The sequence below is a fragment of the Petromyzon marinus genome, chromosome 6 (genome assembly GCF_048934315.1).
Source record: "Petromyzon marinus isolate PM22_M1 ecotype Great Lakes invasive population chromosome 6, UKy_Petmar_22M1.pri1.0, whole genome shotgun sequence".
NCBI classification, from domain to species: domain Eukaryota; kingdom Metazoa; phylum Chordata; class Hyperoartia; order Petromyzontiformes; family Petromyzontidae; genus Petromyzon; species Petromyzon marinus.
Genome location: NC_133672.1, coordinates 7,476,722 through 7,493,943, shown reverse-complemented (window position 1 = coordinate 7,493,943; position 17,222 = coordinate 7,476,722). Strand labels below are relative to the sequence as shown.

Here is a 17,222-nt window from a genome sequence, read left to right as displayed (position 1 = left end):
GGGCCGCCGCGCCACCACTCTGGCCGATGAATATGCATACGCAATGCATGCCCAGGAGTTGTGCTATCGGCGAACAAGGGCGTTGGGATGTTAGGACGACAGCAGTTATCCTATGGATAGGCTGGGCCCCTCCATGTTAACGTGGAATTTCCACCGCTGGCTCTTACCAAACAGAAGGGCAAATTCAGAAGGAAAAAAAACCCTTCCACATCATAATGCAATGTCAAGAAAGTATCGACGTGTATATAAGTACACGGTAAACACAAAGCACGTCCTTTTCTTTACAAAGTGGCAGCAGCGCACGGAGCCGCGACTCTTGGCACAAGCAGCGTCTCTGCGTGGAACCCTCCCTGTGGGGACCCCACCTCAGGCTCTACGCTGTCCTCCACGTGGAGCAAGTCTCTCTGCTTACGAACGAATGGCGACGTGTCGGCAGGGATTATAACTCATGGAATATTTGTTAGGGGATCTCCAACCCTTAACTCCCGGGACGACCCCATTGGCTGAAGCCTTGCCTGAGTGTTTTATCTGCCTGCACGTGTCGCACACCGTGGCATTCAGCGGACGCTGTGCTACATCTACCGGACGAGTTGTGAGTTTGGAAGCGTGCAGTCCAGGCTTGGCTCCATCGGAGAGTCTGGCTCCTGGCAGGCTGTCTGACTGGGTTTGTGGATGTGTAAATTAATGGGGTGGGTGAATGGTTAAATGTGTGAGTGGATGAGTGGGTGGACTAGTTGCAAGATTTGTGAGTGGGTGAGTGGATGGGTGGGTGAATGGCTATATTTGTGAGTGGATGGATGGGTAGGTGAGTAGGTGGGTGTGTGCTGGGTGGGTGGGTGCAGCGGTGCGTGCTGCGCTGCGGACCCAGTGACCCAGGTTCAATTCCCGCTCACGGCCAATTCGGTCAACACGGCCAACATCACTGACAATAATCTGAACCGGTCCAAGGCCTCCCCTAGGTCGACTCAGCTTCAAATGATAACCTGGTGCGGTGTGTAAATATTCACCACTAAGGCGACAAAGGCGGCCGGGCGTGGTCCTGGCAACCCATCCCCTAGAGAGCCGTGCCGGCCTTCATAGGTGCTCGCAAACAGCGCTTGCCCCAACAGTCTGTTAAGACTGTATGGGAGATCTTTGTCTTTGGGCGAGTGGCTAGATTTGATTTGTGAGTGGGTGGGTGGGTTTGAACGTCGGGGGGGGGGGGGTGTTGGTTTACTTTAAAAAAACATCTCCAGGACGTGGGGAGAGGGTGGGGTGAGTGGGGAGGACCTCAAGGGCTCGAGGAGTGCACGAGAGAGAGAGAGAGAGGGCTTGCGTGTTGTGATCGTGGCGCACGCGCACACACGGCTGGGAGAGGCTGCCGCCGCCGCGTGTGTGGATGTTCTCCACCGCTCATCCGGGCATGAGCAGCAAGAATGCCGCGTGGCCACCGCGCCCGTGCCTCCATCCAACAGCAGCAGCAACAGCAGCAGCAGCAGCATCATGAAGAGACGCCACGAAACCGGGCAGTACGAGCTGCCCAACCGCGGGGTGCTCGGTGCAAAGAGGGCACGCTTAGATCTCAACGGGCCACCCACGATGCCCGGCCACGACCCACTCGGACAAGAGGAGGAGGAGAACGAGCAAGGGGAAGATGTGGAAGAAAACGAGGGCGTTTACAAAAACTTTCCGGGTCTTGCAGACTGGGACTGGGTTCGGGATGTGGGGCCGCACGGTGCTTCTGTGCCCGGGTGGCCGTCCCTAGGATCACCCGTAGCCGAGCTCTTCAACGTGCCCGGGAGCGCTCTGCCGGGATCTGAGCGCAAGTGCAATGCGCCTTCGCTCGAGGAAGGACCTTCTGATGATGGCGGTGGCGGTGGTGCGAACCGGAGAGCGCCGACCTGCCGTAGGCTGAGCCGGAGAGGTCACGTCGCCGGGAAAGTTTGTGCTCGTTCGCATCCGGAGATGTTCGTGCCGAGCGGTGCATCTTGTGGCAACGCGTTCCTCCGTGGAGGATATGGAGGGGACGATGTGATACTCGGAGAAAGCACGACGCTCGGAGGACACGGAGGAGATGTTGCACATGGAGAAGTGAGAGGATGTGCAGGCCATAGAGAAGACGTCATATATGGAAGGGTTGGAAGATATGAAGGAGCCATAACACATGTGGAAGATAGAATTTACGGAAGAGATGTACCACATGGAGGAACTAAAGAGTGTGTTGGTGGAGATTTACTCCATGGGGGAGAGGAAAGACATGGGGCACATGGGCAAGGGGGAGGATATTATGAAAATATGGCACATGGTAGCATCGGGGGACAGGGGGAGGATATAACGCAAGGAGGAGAGGGGGGTTATGGGAGAAATGTAACACGTGGAGAAGAAAGGAGATACGGGCAGGATGTAATACATGGAAGACAACGAGAAGTTGGAGAATTATCCCATGCGGGAGAAGGACGTGAAAGAGACCCGCCACATGGAGGATTTCCAGGAACTGTAACACATGGAGGTGGAACACGTGGAGAAGACGTAACGCACGAAGGCACTGGACAGCAAGGAAGACATGGTGGAGACGGAGGACATGGAGGTGTTGCATATGGGGGTGAAGACGTAAGTGAAGGACATGGAGGAGCTGGAGATGGACCCGAGGTGGAGTGGTGTAGACGATGGTGGGATGCCAACTCCAGCCACGGCACACAGTTCTCCAAACCTCCATCCTATCACCCAGACTCTGAGCGAGATATACATTGCAATCATCAGCAGCAGTATCATCAGCACGGAGGACCTATGGTGCCAAGTCATGTTCCTCCCCTGCACCATAACAGTCATCACACGAATAATCATGATCCAGATTATTATCATGACAATAGCTATAATGTACATCCTCATCAGCAGCAGCAGCATCAAACTCCTGAGCGACTACAGGTGGAGTGTAACGGAGGCCCGGCAGCAGCAGCAGCAGGAGGAGGAGGAGGAAGCTCCTTGCGGGACATGGCGCTGGGGCTGGTGGTGCCACACATGGAGAGATTTGGATTCTGTATTCTGGACAGATTCCTGGGAGAGGAGAGCGGCAGTTACGTGTTGGCCGAGGTATGGGATGCTCAGATTTCAACTGCATTGTTAAGCGGTTAAAGTATTTCACCTGGACAATCCCTTGAGATGGAACATCTCGTTTACCAGAGTGTCCAGGGCTGTCAATTGTCACATACATCGCAAAAACGTAATGACACATGAACAGATACTTTAAAATAAAAACAATCATATTTGATTGAATGTATACAATCAACCTCATACAGCAATTAAACACTAACGGTTCATTGAGAACTTACAGTACTCCAGATGCAACAGTCGTGCGAGTCTGTTGACACGCAAAGACCTTATCTCATTTAGTATTTGTCTCCGATATTGCACGACCATTGTATCAGTGGTCGTGCAATATCGGAACCTGTCGTGGACAACCCTGATGACCGATATGATGTTGTAGAGTCCTTTACCTAGCAGTGGATTGACCATGGCTGATGCCGATTGATGGTCGTGATGATAATGATGAAAATACTATACCTATTTAGTTAAACTGATCCTTGACCACCCATCATGGACCGCACACTCTGCTGGGTCTAAACTAAACTTTTTTTATTTTACCAGATAAGGCCCACTGAGCTATACAGCTCTTTTTCAGAAGCGACCTGGCCACAAATGATACCTCAACGAAGTGGCTTATGTGGAAATTTATAGCAGCCAAATACTCTAAACGCACGTCGATTCTAAATGTACAGCAGGCGTCAGGGCCGGGATTGAACCCACGACCTCCTGTGCACCAGGCGAGGTAGCCAACATCTCGCTACCGCGGCGCCCCAACGTCTATCCCCCAACCCGCGTGTCACCTGGGCAACGCAGGTGCAGGGCCTGCGCACGGCCGGGCTGTTGCGCGCGGGCCAGCTCGTGAGTCCGCGCCACGACTCCGCCGTGGTGCGCGGGGACCGGACGGCCTGGGTGGACGGCCGAGAGGCCTCGTGCCCCGCCACTGGCCGCCTGCTCGCCGCCATGGACGAGCTCGTGGCGGCCTGCGGACGTCGCCTCGGCGGCTACACCATCACCTGCCGCACTCGGGTGAGCGGGCGGAGCGGTTGCGCGGTCGGTCCTTTGTCGTCGATTTTACGTGGTGCCTTTGCCCGAATTAGTCTCAAAGCGCCTCGCAGCCAATTAGGTTGGTGGATGCAAGGATTGGAACATCGACAAACACACACTTATAACTCGACTTCTGCCATGTATTATGTATGTATGTTGAACTTCTTTCGCACCGTACATAGCCAACCGTGCTAATCGGAGGTGCGGGGCTGATGTTGATGTAGAACATCTATAATTGAACGACGAATGCCATCATCAACCCTGTGGGCGTACGTCGATCAACGACGACTGAAGCTGCCAAAGTGGCCAAGCAATATTTATCACGAAAATATATCGAGTGAACACACCGAGGAATGGCTTTGATCTGAACTGTTATTGGGGCCGTTGCCTCAATAACAGTGCACCATCCACTGAACAACGCTGCCACTTTGTCTCATTCTCCAGAAACATCTCTGAGATTCACTTCGCATCTCCCATTACAACTCATCGTCACGCCGTGAGATCTCGCTGTTGCTCCACATGATGTCATCATCGTCATCATCATTGTCGCCAAAAAAACATTATGCAGCATGTTTATTAATGAAAGCGTTTACACAATGGTAAAGTTATTCAAAGTCAAACATTCAAAGTGACCGCCTGCATGGCCTGGCGCTAAAAACTCGTTCATGGTCCGGAGCCAGTAATATAACATCCGTTTTTCAATGACAGAGGCCAGTATAATTGATTACAAGTATTGACAATTATTATTAGTAGCAGTGCATGATCAGTGTTTATATCACCAGCAAAGCCTCACTGAGTATCGGTGCTCATTTTCAGCAGGACGCTGCCTCAGAAAATTTTGGTCAATGCCTTATTGCGTACCACTGTGTACCTGAAGATAGCTCGTACACAGTAGGGAGTGAGAAGAACACTCCCTCCGCAACACCACCACCACTACCACCAATGCCCAATAGTTTTACAGGCGTTAGTTTACATGAACAACTTTCAATTCGCGATGCCAATTTCACCGGACCGCCGTTGCGTGTGCCACTTCCAGTGGCCGTGTGGAGGGAGCGGTGCCAGTAGCAGCAGCCAGGTCACCGCGAGTGGGGGTTTGCATGGGGCAGCCGACCCAAGCTGGGCCGGGTGTGGGTTTTTTTTCCCCCAGAGCTCAAGTCAAAGTGCACCTCGATTTGCAATTAAAAAAAAAGTTGTGTTAACGTCAAACTTCGACTCGGTGAACGCGAGAGTTGGGCTTTCCCAAATGATGACCACGCGTAACATGGGAATGCGCTTTCGGGACGGCAACTCGATTTCTAACATCTGACGAGGAGTTCATGAATTGAAAGGGGCCCAAAAAGAGTGTCTGCATTGGGCCTCGTGATGGGCGGGCACCACCGCTGTCTTCTATTGTCTACCAGTCACTCTTCCACGTGAGACTCTCTCCTGCGCTCTTGCGTTCTCGCCTGGTTAAAGAACATTAACTTGAAACTGTAGGCTGGGGCCTGAAATGGGATCATCTTGGGTTTCGATAGGGGAGCAGTGTCGGGGAGTCGTGCATTTCTGAAGTAATCAAAAATAATGAGTATAATCAGATTACCAAAGTTATGCACTGGTCAGAGGCAAACTCAAGTCATAGAGTCTCCATTCAAAAACGAGGAATGGACTAGCACTTATTTGCCATCGGTAACCCTATACCAGTGGTGATCAATTCCACGTTCCCATGGCTGGGGTCCATATCTGTCCAACAGAGCTTCTTCTCGGCTGGAAAGGAAAGAACCTCAAGCCCCCACCGCCACCCTCCACTCTAGTCATGGTGTGGTGCAGCAGGCTCTCGACGGCCACCACCCCGGCCCTCCCCTAGCAACTCCGTAGTGGGGCAAGCAGACATGGAAGACACACACACATCTGTGTGTGCGTGTCTCCAGATATACGCAGCGGCACACACAGAGACACACACATAGACACACAGCTATGCATACACTCACACACAGATACAGATACAGACTGACGCGGATACATACAGAGACACTGAGACACAAAGATACACACAGACACGAATGCACTCCCACAGGCATAGCCATAACAGTACGAATGTAGCAAATGGCTTTAAACAAATACCAAAACACAGGATTACATGCCATTACTTATAACCGCTATATGGCTGTCCTATGGATCTACTCACCTCCACCATAGGAATCTGGAATTTCTACCACCAGATTACGGCTGTTATCGGGACAAGAGCACTCCATCAATGATCATTTGAACAGGAAATCACTTGGATTTTTCACATCTGACCTCTACATACCCCAGTCATCAGCAATCCACGGTTTTGTGCATTTGTCAAACCACTGCTGGATGAGGGCCTCCCCAAGCGGCGCGGGTCATGGGGGGTTATGCGACCATACTTCACCATGCTAGTCATTGCAGTTTGGTGGAACTTAGATTTACAGCACATCAACGGGTTCTGGACCACTGCACCTCTGCTGCCTTACCCGTAGCTTCACAGCCGATAACACTCGACTTGCCCATACAAGCACCATACAGGATCAACGGTGCTTAGCTGCTCAGCATTCATGTCAGCTAACCTGGCATGAAATGAGTCGAAACAGCGCCATATCCATTGTCCGCTCATATCCAGTTTGATAACTCAAAGTCACAAGTCGCTTTCAGGGAAATAAAGGCGACTGGAGATTCCAGTGACGCCCAAATACATGGTCAAGTTTTATTTTTCTCAACCAGGTGAGAACTGAAGAGGCCAGGATGGAGCCCCTTTTGTAAGAGTGACCAGGGTCACCCCGACGACTGAATGCTACGTTGCTTCATTGTTGAGCCCCGTGTTTACAATATAAGTCAGTCTCCAGGATGTGTGGGGGGGCTCTTTTCCTCACAGCGGACGTGCGCGCCCTGCACGCGCGAGAGACCGTCCGCGCGGCCTCAGATGACCCGCGTGACCCCGCACCACATGGGTGTCCCAGTTCCATTGTGCGCGTGCACACGCACACGCGCGTGTGCGTGTGCACGTGTGTGCGGCATGGGCGCGTGTGCGTGTGCACAGCGGTCAGTGCACTGCGCTACGAACTCGGCGAGCCGAGGTCGATGCCCCGTTCACGACCAACATTGAGTGAGAGATTTATGAACCGATGTTGGGCCTATATTAGGTCGACTCGGCCCTTTACGTGTGGTCGGTAGCTGGTGCGGGATGTAAACATCATCACTGGGGAGACAAAGGCGGCCGCCCTCACCCTCGTGTGCCGTGGGGTCCTTTAAAGGTGCTCGCTAACGGCACTTGCCCCGACAGTCGGTGAAAGGCTACACAGAGGATCTTTGTCTCTGCAGTATGTGTACATGTAGAGAGCCCTTTTGTCAATTCACTGCTAGATGGCCTCTGCTGCCGTACAACATCGTTTCAGAGCCTTGACACAACTGCGATATGAAAAAAATATTAAATCTGATTTATGAGGCGCCCTTAAACAATGGATCTCAGAGCGGCAGGCAAATACAGGAGGATAATTAGTGAGAAGGAACCGGCGAGAAAAAACGAAAGAGATCAAATATAGAACGAGCGGGAGAGGAGAGAGGGGGGACATTCTAAACGGTGGTGGGGGTCTTCATTGTCTCTGAGTTCCTGAACACCGAGGGGCTGGGAATTCCAGAGCCTGGGCGCCGTGCGGACATAAGCCGCGTGGTCACCCAGGGTCAGAGCCTGGAGCGTGGTCACTAAGCTTAGTCGGGCGGGTGGGGAGGAAAAACCTGATTGCCTATCCAAGCACTGTCCAGGCTCAACCCGGCTTAGCTTCACCACGCTGGTCAGCTCAACAGGCGTGCAGGCCCCGTGGGGGTTATTCCACCCCCCCTTTGCACAACGCTAGTCAGAATACTGATTAGTAAAATTGGGTGGCCTGGCCAGGACTGGTTTAGATATCACTCAACACAGATGTTAGCTGTGGCCAGGAATCAAACCCAGATTGTGGGTGGGGGGGGGTGTAGCACGTTTGCACCGATGCAGCACGGAGATTGTCTTTCCATTCCTGGGTGCAATTCCAGACCAGATACAATTATTCAATTATGACCATGATTGTTTACGCCGTTGCATGCACGTGCGCAGCCCTTTTTGCCAATCCACTGTTAGATGAGGACCTCCCCCCCAAACACCATAGGGTTGTCAGACCATACGTTACCATGTCAGACGATAAGGTACCATGTCAGACCACACGTTACCATGTCATACGACACGTTACCATGTCAGACCACACGTTACCATGTCAGACCACACGTTACCATGTCAGACCACACGTTACCATGTCAGACCACACGTTACCATGTCATACCACACGTTACCATGTCATACCACACGTTACCATGTCAGACCACACGTTACCATGTCAGACCATAGTTACCATGTCAGTCCACACGTTACCATGTCAGACCACACGTTACCATGTCAGACCATCGTTACCATGTCAGACCACATGTTACCATGTCAGACCACACGTTACCATGTCAGACCACACGTTACCATGTCAGACCACACGTTACCATGTCAGACCACACGTTACCATGTCAGACCACACGTTACCATGTCATACCACACGTTACCATGTCATACCACACGTTACCATGTCAGACCACACGTTACCATGTCAGACCACACGTTACCATGTCATACCACACGTTACCATGTCATACCACACGTTACCATGTCATACCACACGTTACCATGTCAGACCACACGTTACCATGTCAGACCACACGTTACCATGTCATACCACACGTTACCATGTCAGACCACACGTTACCATATCAGACCACACGTTACCATGTCAGACCACACGTTACCATGTCAGACCACACGTTACCGTGTCAGACCACACGTTACCATGTCAGACCACACGTTACCATGTCAGACCACACGTTACCATGTCAGACCACACGTTACCATGTCACGTTACCATGTCACGTTACCATGTCAGACCACACGTTACCATGTCAGATCACACGTTACCGTGTCAGATCACACGTTACCATGTCAGATCATACGTTACCATGTCATACCACACGTTACCATGTCACGTTACCATGTCAGACCACACGTTACCATGTCAGACCACACGTTACCATGTCAGACCACACGTTACCATGTCAGACCACACGTTACCATGTCAGACCACACGTTACCATGTCAGACCACACGTTAGCATGTCAGATCACACTTTACCATGTCAGACCACACGTTACCATGTCAGACCACACGTTACCATGTCACGTTACCATGTCAGACCACACGTTACCATGTCACGTTACCATGTCATACCACACGTTAGCATGTCACGTTACCGTGTCAGACCACACGTTACCATGTCAGATCACACGTTACCGTGTCAGATCACACGTTACCATGTCAGATCATACGTTACCATGTCATACCACACGTTACCATGTCACGTTACCATGTCAGACCACACGTTACCATGTCAGACCACACGTTACCATGTCAGACCACACGTTACCATGTCAGACCACACGTTACCATGTCAGACCACACGTTAGCATGTCAGATCACACTTTACCATGTCAGACCACACGTTACCATGTCAGACCACACGTTACCATGTCACGTTACCATGTCAGACCACACGTTACCATGTCACGTTACCATGTCATACCACACGTTAGCATGTCACGTTACCGTGTCAGACCACACGTTACCATGTCAGACCACACGTTACCATGTCAGACCACACGTTACCATGTCAGACCACACGTTACCATGTCAGACCATCGTTACCATGTCATACCACACGTTACCATGTCATACCACACGTTACCATGTCAGACCACACGTTACCATGTCATACCACACGTTACCATGTCAGACCACACGTTACCATGTCAGACCACACGTTACCATGTCAGACGACACGTTACCATGTCAGACCACACGTTACCATGTCAGACCACACGTTACCATGTCACGTTACCATGTCAGACCACACGTTACCATGTCAGACCACACGTTACCATGTCAGACCACACGTTACCATGTCACGTTACCATGTCAGACCACACGTTACCATGTCACGTTACCATGTCACGTTACCGTGTCAGACCACACGTTACCATGTCAGACCACACGTTACCATGTCAGACGACACGTTACCATGTCAGACCACACGTTACCGTATCAGACCACACGTTACCATGTCAGACCACACGTTACCATGTCAGAACACACGTTACCATGTCAGACCACACGTTACCATGTCAGACCACACGTTACCATGTCAGACGATACGTTACCATGTCAGACCACACGTTACCATGTCAGACCACACGTTACCATGTCATACCACACGTTACCATGTCAGACCACACGTTACCGTATCAGACCACACGTTACCATGTCAGACCACACGTTACCATGTCATACCACACGTTACCATGTCATACCACACGTTACCATGTCACGTTACCATGTCAGACCACACGTTACCACGTCAGACCACACGTTACCATGTCAGACCACACGTTGCCATGTCAGACCACACGTTACCATGTCAGACCACACGTTGCCATGTCAGACCACACGTTACCATGTCAGACCACACGTTACCATGTCACGTTACCATGTCAGACCACACGTTACCATGTCAGACCACACGTTACCATGTCAGACCACACGTTACCATGTCAGACCACACGTTACCATGTCACGTTACCATGTCAGACCACACGTTACCATGTCAGACCACACGTTACCATGTCAGACGACACGTTACCATGTCAGACCACACGTTACCATGTCAGACCACACGTTACCATGTCACGTTACTATGTCAGACCACACGTTGCCGTGTCAGACCACACGTTACCATGTCAGACCACACGTTACCATGTCACGTTACCATGTCATACCACACGTTACCATGTCAGACCATACGTTACCATGTCACGTTACCATGTCAGACCACACGTTACCATGTCAGACCACACGTTACCATGTCAGACCACACGTTACCATGTCACGTTACCATGTCAGACCATACGTTAACATGTCAGACCACACGTTACCATGTCAGACCACACGTTACCATGTCAGACCACACGTTACCATGTCAGACCACACGTTACCATGTCAGACCATACGTTACCATGTCACGTTACCATGTCAGACCACACGTTGCCGTGTCAGACCACACGTTACCATGTCACGTTACCATGTCAGACCACACGTTACCATGTCACGTTACCATGTCATACCACACGTTACCATGTCAGACCATACGTTACCATGTCACGTTACCATGTCAGACCACACGTTACCATGTCAGACCACACGTTACCATGTCACGTTACCATGTCAGACCATACGTTACCATGTCAGACCACACGTTACCATGTCAGACCACACGTTACCATGTCAGACGATACGTTACCATGTCAGACCACACGTTGCCGTGTTGCTCAGTGCAGGTTGGCAAAGCGGCGAGCGAGAAGTGCAATACAACCGGTGGCTATTTTGCTGCACTCCCTGCGCCTCGCTGCTCGCAACCGAGTACCGATGGAGCTGGTCAGCACCTGTTGTGCGCTGTGGTCGTCAACCCCAACGCTATCCAGGCTAAAGCCGGCTTAGCTTGTGAGAGGTGATGGTGCTGGGGGGGGGGGCATTTTGAGTGATTTTGCCACGAGGCATTGGGCTCTCGTGCGTGTAGCAAAAGGGAACGAGGTATCAGCGCTCGGTGTTTATTTTGTCCAGAATAGGTCTCATTTGCAAGAGTGACCTGGGGGTACCACAAATGACAAAAGTAATGAGTATCAGAATCAGAATATTTATTTCGACTCGAGGAGGAATCCGATGAGCTGTGAAGCTCTTTTTGCACAGATGTCCAGTAGGGGCACGGAGTCAGAACGTAACAACAAACAAACAGTACAAAACCACGATAGGAGTGCAAAGTATAGGAAAAGTAAACAAATCACACGAAAAAATGAAAATGAAACTAGACTTTTTGTACTTTATCAGGTAACTCCCCACTGAGCTATTCGCTTCTTTTTCAGGAGCGACCTGGCCACAAATGATATGGGATGGTGCTCAGTTCGTCCGCGGCCATGAGGCATTCATATGACAGCGGTCAGAGGCTAAACTAAAATTGTCAAAAACAGCAATTGGGATGTACAGTCCGTTCTGCTGTCACGCTGCGTGTTTTCGAAACGCGAATTCTATATAACACGATTAATGTATTAGGGAACACGTTTTTTTTTTTGTATAACGCGGATGCGAATTACGCGATTGAGTGAACGGAACTACGCCGCGCGAGTAGGAATAAGCGGCCCTACGGCTGCCTCGGCGCAGCATCGCACAGGGCGGGATGCTGCTGGATGCTTCTAGATGCTACCCACGCTCCTTTTAGCCTTTGTTTGGTCCGCAAGTGCATCTCACGTGTTATCGCGGACTGTGCTTTGCCCGATATTACTTGTCTCGCTTTGCATACAACTTTTGTTGATTTTAATTCCTTCCCATTGGATCGATGGGTATCATAACGCGATTTCTCCATCACTCGGTGCTCTTCAGGAACGCAACTGCCGCGTTACAGGAGAACAGCCTGTGGTGTGTGTGAAACACGATCCTGCTCCGAGACTGGACTTGCCACGCAGCAACACCGATCACTGTTTCGGCGCCAAACGGGGAGGTGTCCATCCTGCAGTAGATCGGTAGTGGGTTGAACGTGGCCTTTGATGACATTGATGATAACGGCACGCACTGGCCTAGCAAGTCGGATCACCACCACAATCCACAAGACAGTAGAGCGACCTTACGCTCGCCCACCCACGCTCGCACGGCCTCTCGGACGGTGGCTCCCGTCCGCCCGTCGGCCCGCTCGCTCACGCAGGCGCGGAGGACCCACGAGCGTCGCGAGCAACTGCGTTACCTGTTCACACATCGCACGGGAGTGTACGCACGCACGTATGTTGAACTTTTTTCGCGCCGTACGTCGTCAACCGCGCTCATCGGAGGTGCGGGGGGAAGGTCAACAAAACTAAACACGATAAAAAGCAGTTCTAAAGGCATGAGTTTTTACACGCTATTTAAAAGTGCATGGCCCCGCTGGATTCACAATATCAGAAGGGGAAGAGCGTTCCAGACGGCCGTAGAAGCGCATCTGAAAGCGCGCGACGCTGTGACCGTCTTTGCTCGATGGGTCAGTCAAAAGCTGCTGCGAGGATGAGCGGAGTTCGCATGATGGTGTCTGCTCCCTAACGAGATCAGCGAGGTATTGTGGTTGCTTTTGGTCGAAATCACTTTGTACAAGAAGCACTGAGCCCGCGTGTTTTTTTGCAACAACAAAAAAACCATCGACAGTTCCTGAAGAACTGCATTGTGCTCCCCTTGCGTTAGGTCACACGTGTTTGTCGTGATGAGGTTTCCCGTCATTGAATGGTACGTATGCTATCTGCAAAACAAAACTAAGATAAAGATCGCCCATATCGCCTTCAACTGTCGGGAAAGAACTTTGAAGGCCGGCACGGGACGCGGAGGACGTTGGTGAACCTACACCTCGCTCGGCCGCCTTTGTATCCCCAACGCTGATGTTTACACACACGACCGAGGTACTCATTTGAGGCCGAGTCGACCTAGGTGAGGCCCACGACCGGTAACAAACAACAACAAAAACACATTCGCCAATTGTATTATTGGTCTGATTCGTCGCGCGGCGCACAGCCACTGGTCGCACCTACAGAGTCACCTCTTGGCACCACAGCCGCATCTGATAGACAGGAGTAGGGAACGTCCGGCCCGCGGGCCGTATAAGGCCTGCGAAATAATTTGGTGTGGCCCTGTCAAGGCAGCCGCAGGCGGGGCTCGAAATTCAATAAATCAAGGAGCAAAGCTGGAAAAGCAGTTGCGAGTAGCAACATCATCAATACCGGCTAACATCACACGCCTCGTCAAAGAGAAGCAATTCCAGCCATCACATTAAGGGGCGAGTTAATTAAATGTTCGACCAAAATTTACAGGCTAATTTTTAAGTTGATAATTTTGTATGGCCCGCGAATGATGTTATAAATATCCAAATGGCCCTTGGCAGAAAAAAAAGGTTCCCCACCTCTGTGACAGAGGCTGATGGAGGAGGCCGATATTAATGTGACACCGAGCCGCGCAGAGGGCAACGTGCCGAACCGAGCGTTCGCTGTCTGGGTGCGGGGGGCGAGGCGGTTGGAGGAGGAGCGGGCGATGACGGTGGCGTGGGGGGGAGAATGGGGGCGGGCGGGGGTGTGTGGGTGAAACGGAGTGAAACGGGGACGTCAAGAGGCAACAGAACGGTGCCTGTGTCTTGCGCATTCCACTTTCAGCTGGGTGACATTCCTGCAAGGGGCCCCACATTCATTTGGGCGAGACCACTGTGCCGTGAACTCGCGACCACCACAGTTCAAGTCCCGGCCACGGTTAACACCGGTGGCGAGTGATGTCCGAACCGGTTCTGGGCACCTCTTTCCCAGTTACCCACCGATCGGTACGGTAAAACGAGGTGGAATATGGTGAAATGTCCGCTATGTTCAACGTGGCTTGGGAAGGAGGCCTTCATCCAGCAGCGTATTGACAATGGGCGGGGACTTACATTATAATTATTATTACGCGAAATATTTTTAAAAGATATCTGGTGCGGTGGTAACCGTGTGTTGTTACAGCACTCATCTCACGGGTAACACGCGATGTCGTTTCACGTGACGTCATGTTATCGGATTAATCCGAAACTTCGTGTCTGGGCATGTTTTGTTGCATTTTGTGGATGGAGCCACAAATCAGGAACACGTGCATCCAGATTGTGCGTTAGTGTTAAACTAACAACTCAATTGTAAAATAAATCACTCCATTGTTCATTGTAAAAATGTTTGTTCACAGTGCACGGGGAATCCCATTGCTGGCGAAAGAATGGATTTGTTGTCGATCCTACGGTTAACCTCACAAAAACTACATAATTATTATGAGTTGGGGAAGTTTTGCAGGAAGTGAAATGTGGGTCAGGGAAATCCAACAAAAAAAACACTTGGCTGCAAACGGGAGGAAACGTGGCAGTGCGCACGGCAGACATCTGGACAGACACCCGCTTATCTCGACAGCCAAAGTAACCGCCACATGAGTAAAATAAACACTCACAAGCGGATAAGAAGAGATGAGCCCATGCCGAGAGGCCACATCACAAGCCATAGACAGTGAGTGCGCCTCTCCGCTCAATAAATCACGGGCAAGACCCCTCATTCCACTTATGGGGGAGGGAGGGTGGATCTGAGCCAGTGAGCTGAAATCCCACATTACCATGGCAGGAGCCAGTTCATCAACACTGTTGACTGTTTTTACAAAAAAAAGGAGAAGTTGCGGTCATCAGACGGTCATCGGGGTGCCTTCCCTCGCCAAGTGGCGGCTCGGTCGGAAATCACGTTTACAAAGTGCACCCCAAAAAGAGAGAGGCACCGTCAGCTGCACAACTGGAATACGACTGGGGAATACAACTGTGATAGCATCACTTTTAAAAGGGCACGCCAATGCTGAAGGGTACACAGCCACTTTTCTCCTGCCCAAGGTGATTTACCCTGGGGAAATTGGCCAAGGTGACATGCCAGCTAGATTTGAACTTACACCTTGCGATTGTATGTATGTTGAACTTCTTTCACACCGTACGTAGCCAACTGCGCTAATCAGAGGTGCGAAGAAGAACAACAAACTAAACACAAAACGCAGTTGTAAAGAAATCTATTGTAGTTCTATATTTATAAGTGCATAGCTCCATTGGCTTTCTAATATATACATCGGAGGGAAGAGCATTCTAAACGGCCGCGAAAGCGCATCACTAAAGTGCTCGATACAGTGACCGTCTTTGTTCGATGCCCACATTGTTGGGTGATTCACCATCGCCCCATTTGGCTGGGCAGGATTTTAGCTGCAAGGTCAATTCAAAGTGTCTCCCTGCTCAATCAAGCATTGCTGGTGGCCCTGGGCCAGTGGAGGACATTCCACATCCCTGTAGTGTAGGGTAGGCTTTCCATTGGGTCACCACTATTAAAGTCTCACAAAGTGATACTAGTTTTATTAATAAACCTGGAGGGACGAGGGTATAGGTGTAATGAGGCTACACGGACAGTCCACATGTAGTCGGGTGCCATGAAACACTTGGCAAACAAATTTAGGCAGTCGGCTACGATATTTAAAACCGTTGATCTCATTCCAATTATTTAACATCGTGTTCGTGCAAAATATTTTCGCTTTCTCACGTGACGCAGTTTTTTGTTTTGCCTCGGATGTCCATCTCACTTCATTGCTCGACTTTATTTGACGGACCCTGGTCACTCTGCCCTTGCGAATGACAAACCACTTCGGTCTCTCGAGTTCTCAACGGGTTCGAAGAACATCGACGCGAAACTCCCAACACCTGGGCGCAATGTGCGAACGCTCAGCTCGCCGGGGGTTTGTCGGAAGGGATGGTGGGCGCAGGGAGCCGGGTCCGCCGTGCGGTCGCGCACGATCCACGCGGAGCCGTCCAATTCAACGCGGAGCGACACGGGGACGCGCGCTGGGACGAGCGCCAAGGCGCGCTACGGCCGAGGGCCCTCCCCCCCTCCCACCTACCCCCCCACCTATCCCCATGGTCATGATTTTTTTTGTCTGAGCGGGGTCTATCACCCGTGGAGGCTCAGAAGGGGGTGGGGGGGCTGAAGAATTAAGCTCGCCCGACAGAGCCACGGGCGTTTTTTGGGACAGTGGGCCGTTGAATTGTAAAGTGCGGTCAGAATGCGGTTCACTTACCAAATAATTTATCCCTGGCAGCGGTAAACGGAATAGCGCGCAGCACAGCCCCGCCACAATATTTCACGTACTCCTGGCACCAGCGAAGTGTTTCTAAAGTGCACCGAATATTAAGCGCAACTATCCCTCAACAGCCCACTATCCTCAAACCGCTTGCCTCAAAAACTTCGGCCTTGCCGTAGATTATGATCAGTGTGTGGAGCTGTGCGTCCCTTTATCCGGCCGTGTGGTACAGAGTAGACGTTGAAAGTTCAAATCCCAGCCCTGGGTGGACTTAGCGTCCCACTGCTCGTATGTGGATGGAGACACTTGTACTTTGATGACCTCGTTTAGCCAG

At 51.3% G+C, this 17,222-nt stretch overlaps 1 protein-coding gene across 1 annotated transcript in view; it reads left to right on the top strand.

Moving 5' to 3' along the window:
- The first annotated feature begins 1,260 nt into the window (after positions 1-1,260).
- LOC116939592 (uncharacterized) overlaps positions 1,261-17,222 on the top strand; it is a 34,678-nt gene continuing 18,716 nt past the window's right edge. Inside the window, exons 1-2 of the mRNA XM_032948174.2 lie at positions 1,261-3,069; positions 3,877-4,089. Coding sequence (XP_032804065.1) covers positions 1,483-3,069; positions 3,877-4,089 — 1,800 coding nt within the window. The 5' untranslated portion in view covers positions 1,261-1,482. The remainder of the gene's footprint in view (positions 3,070-3,876; positions 4,090-17,222) is intronic.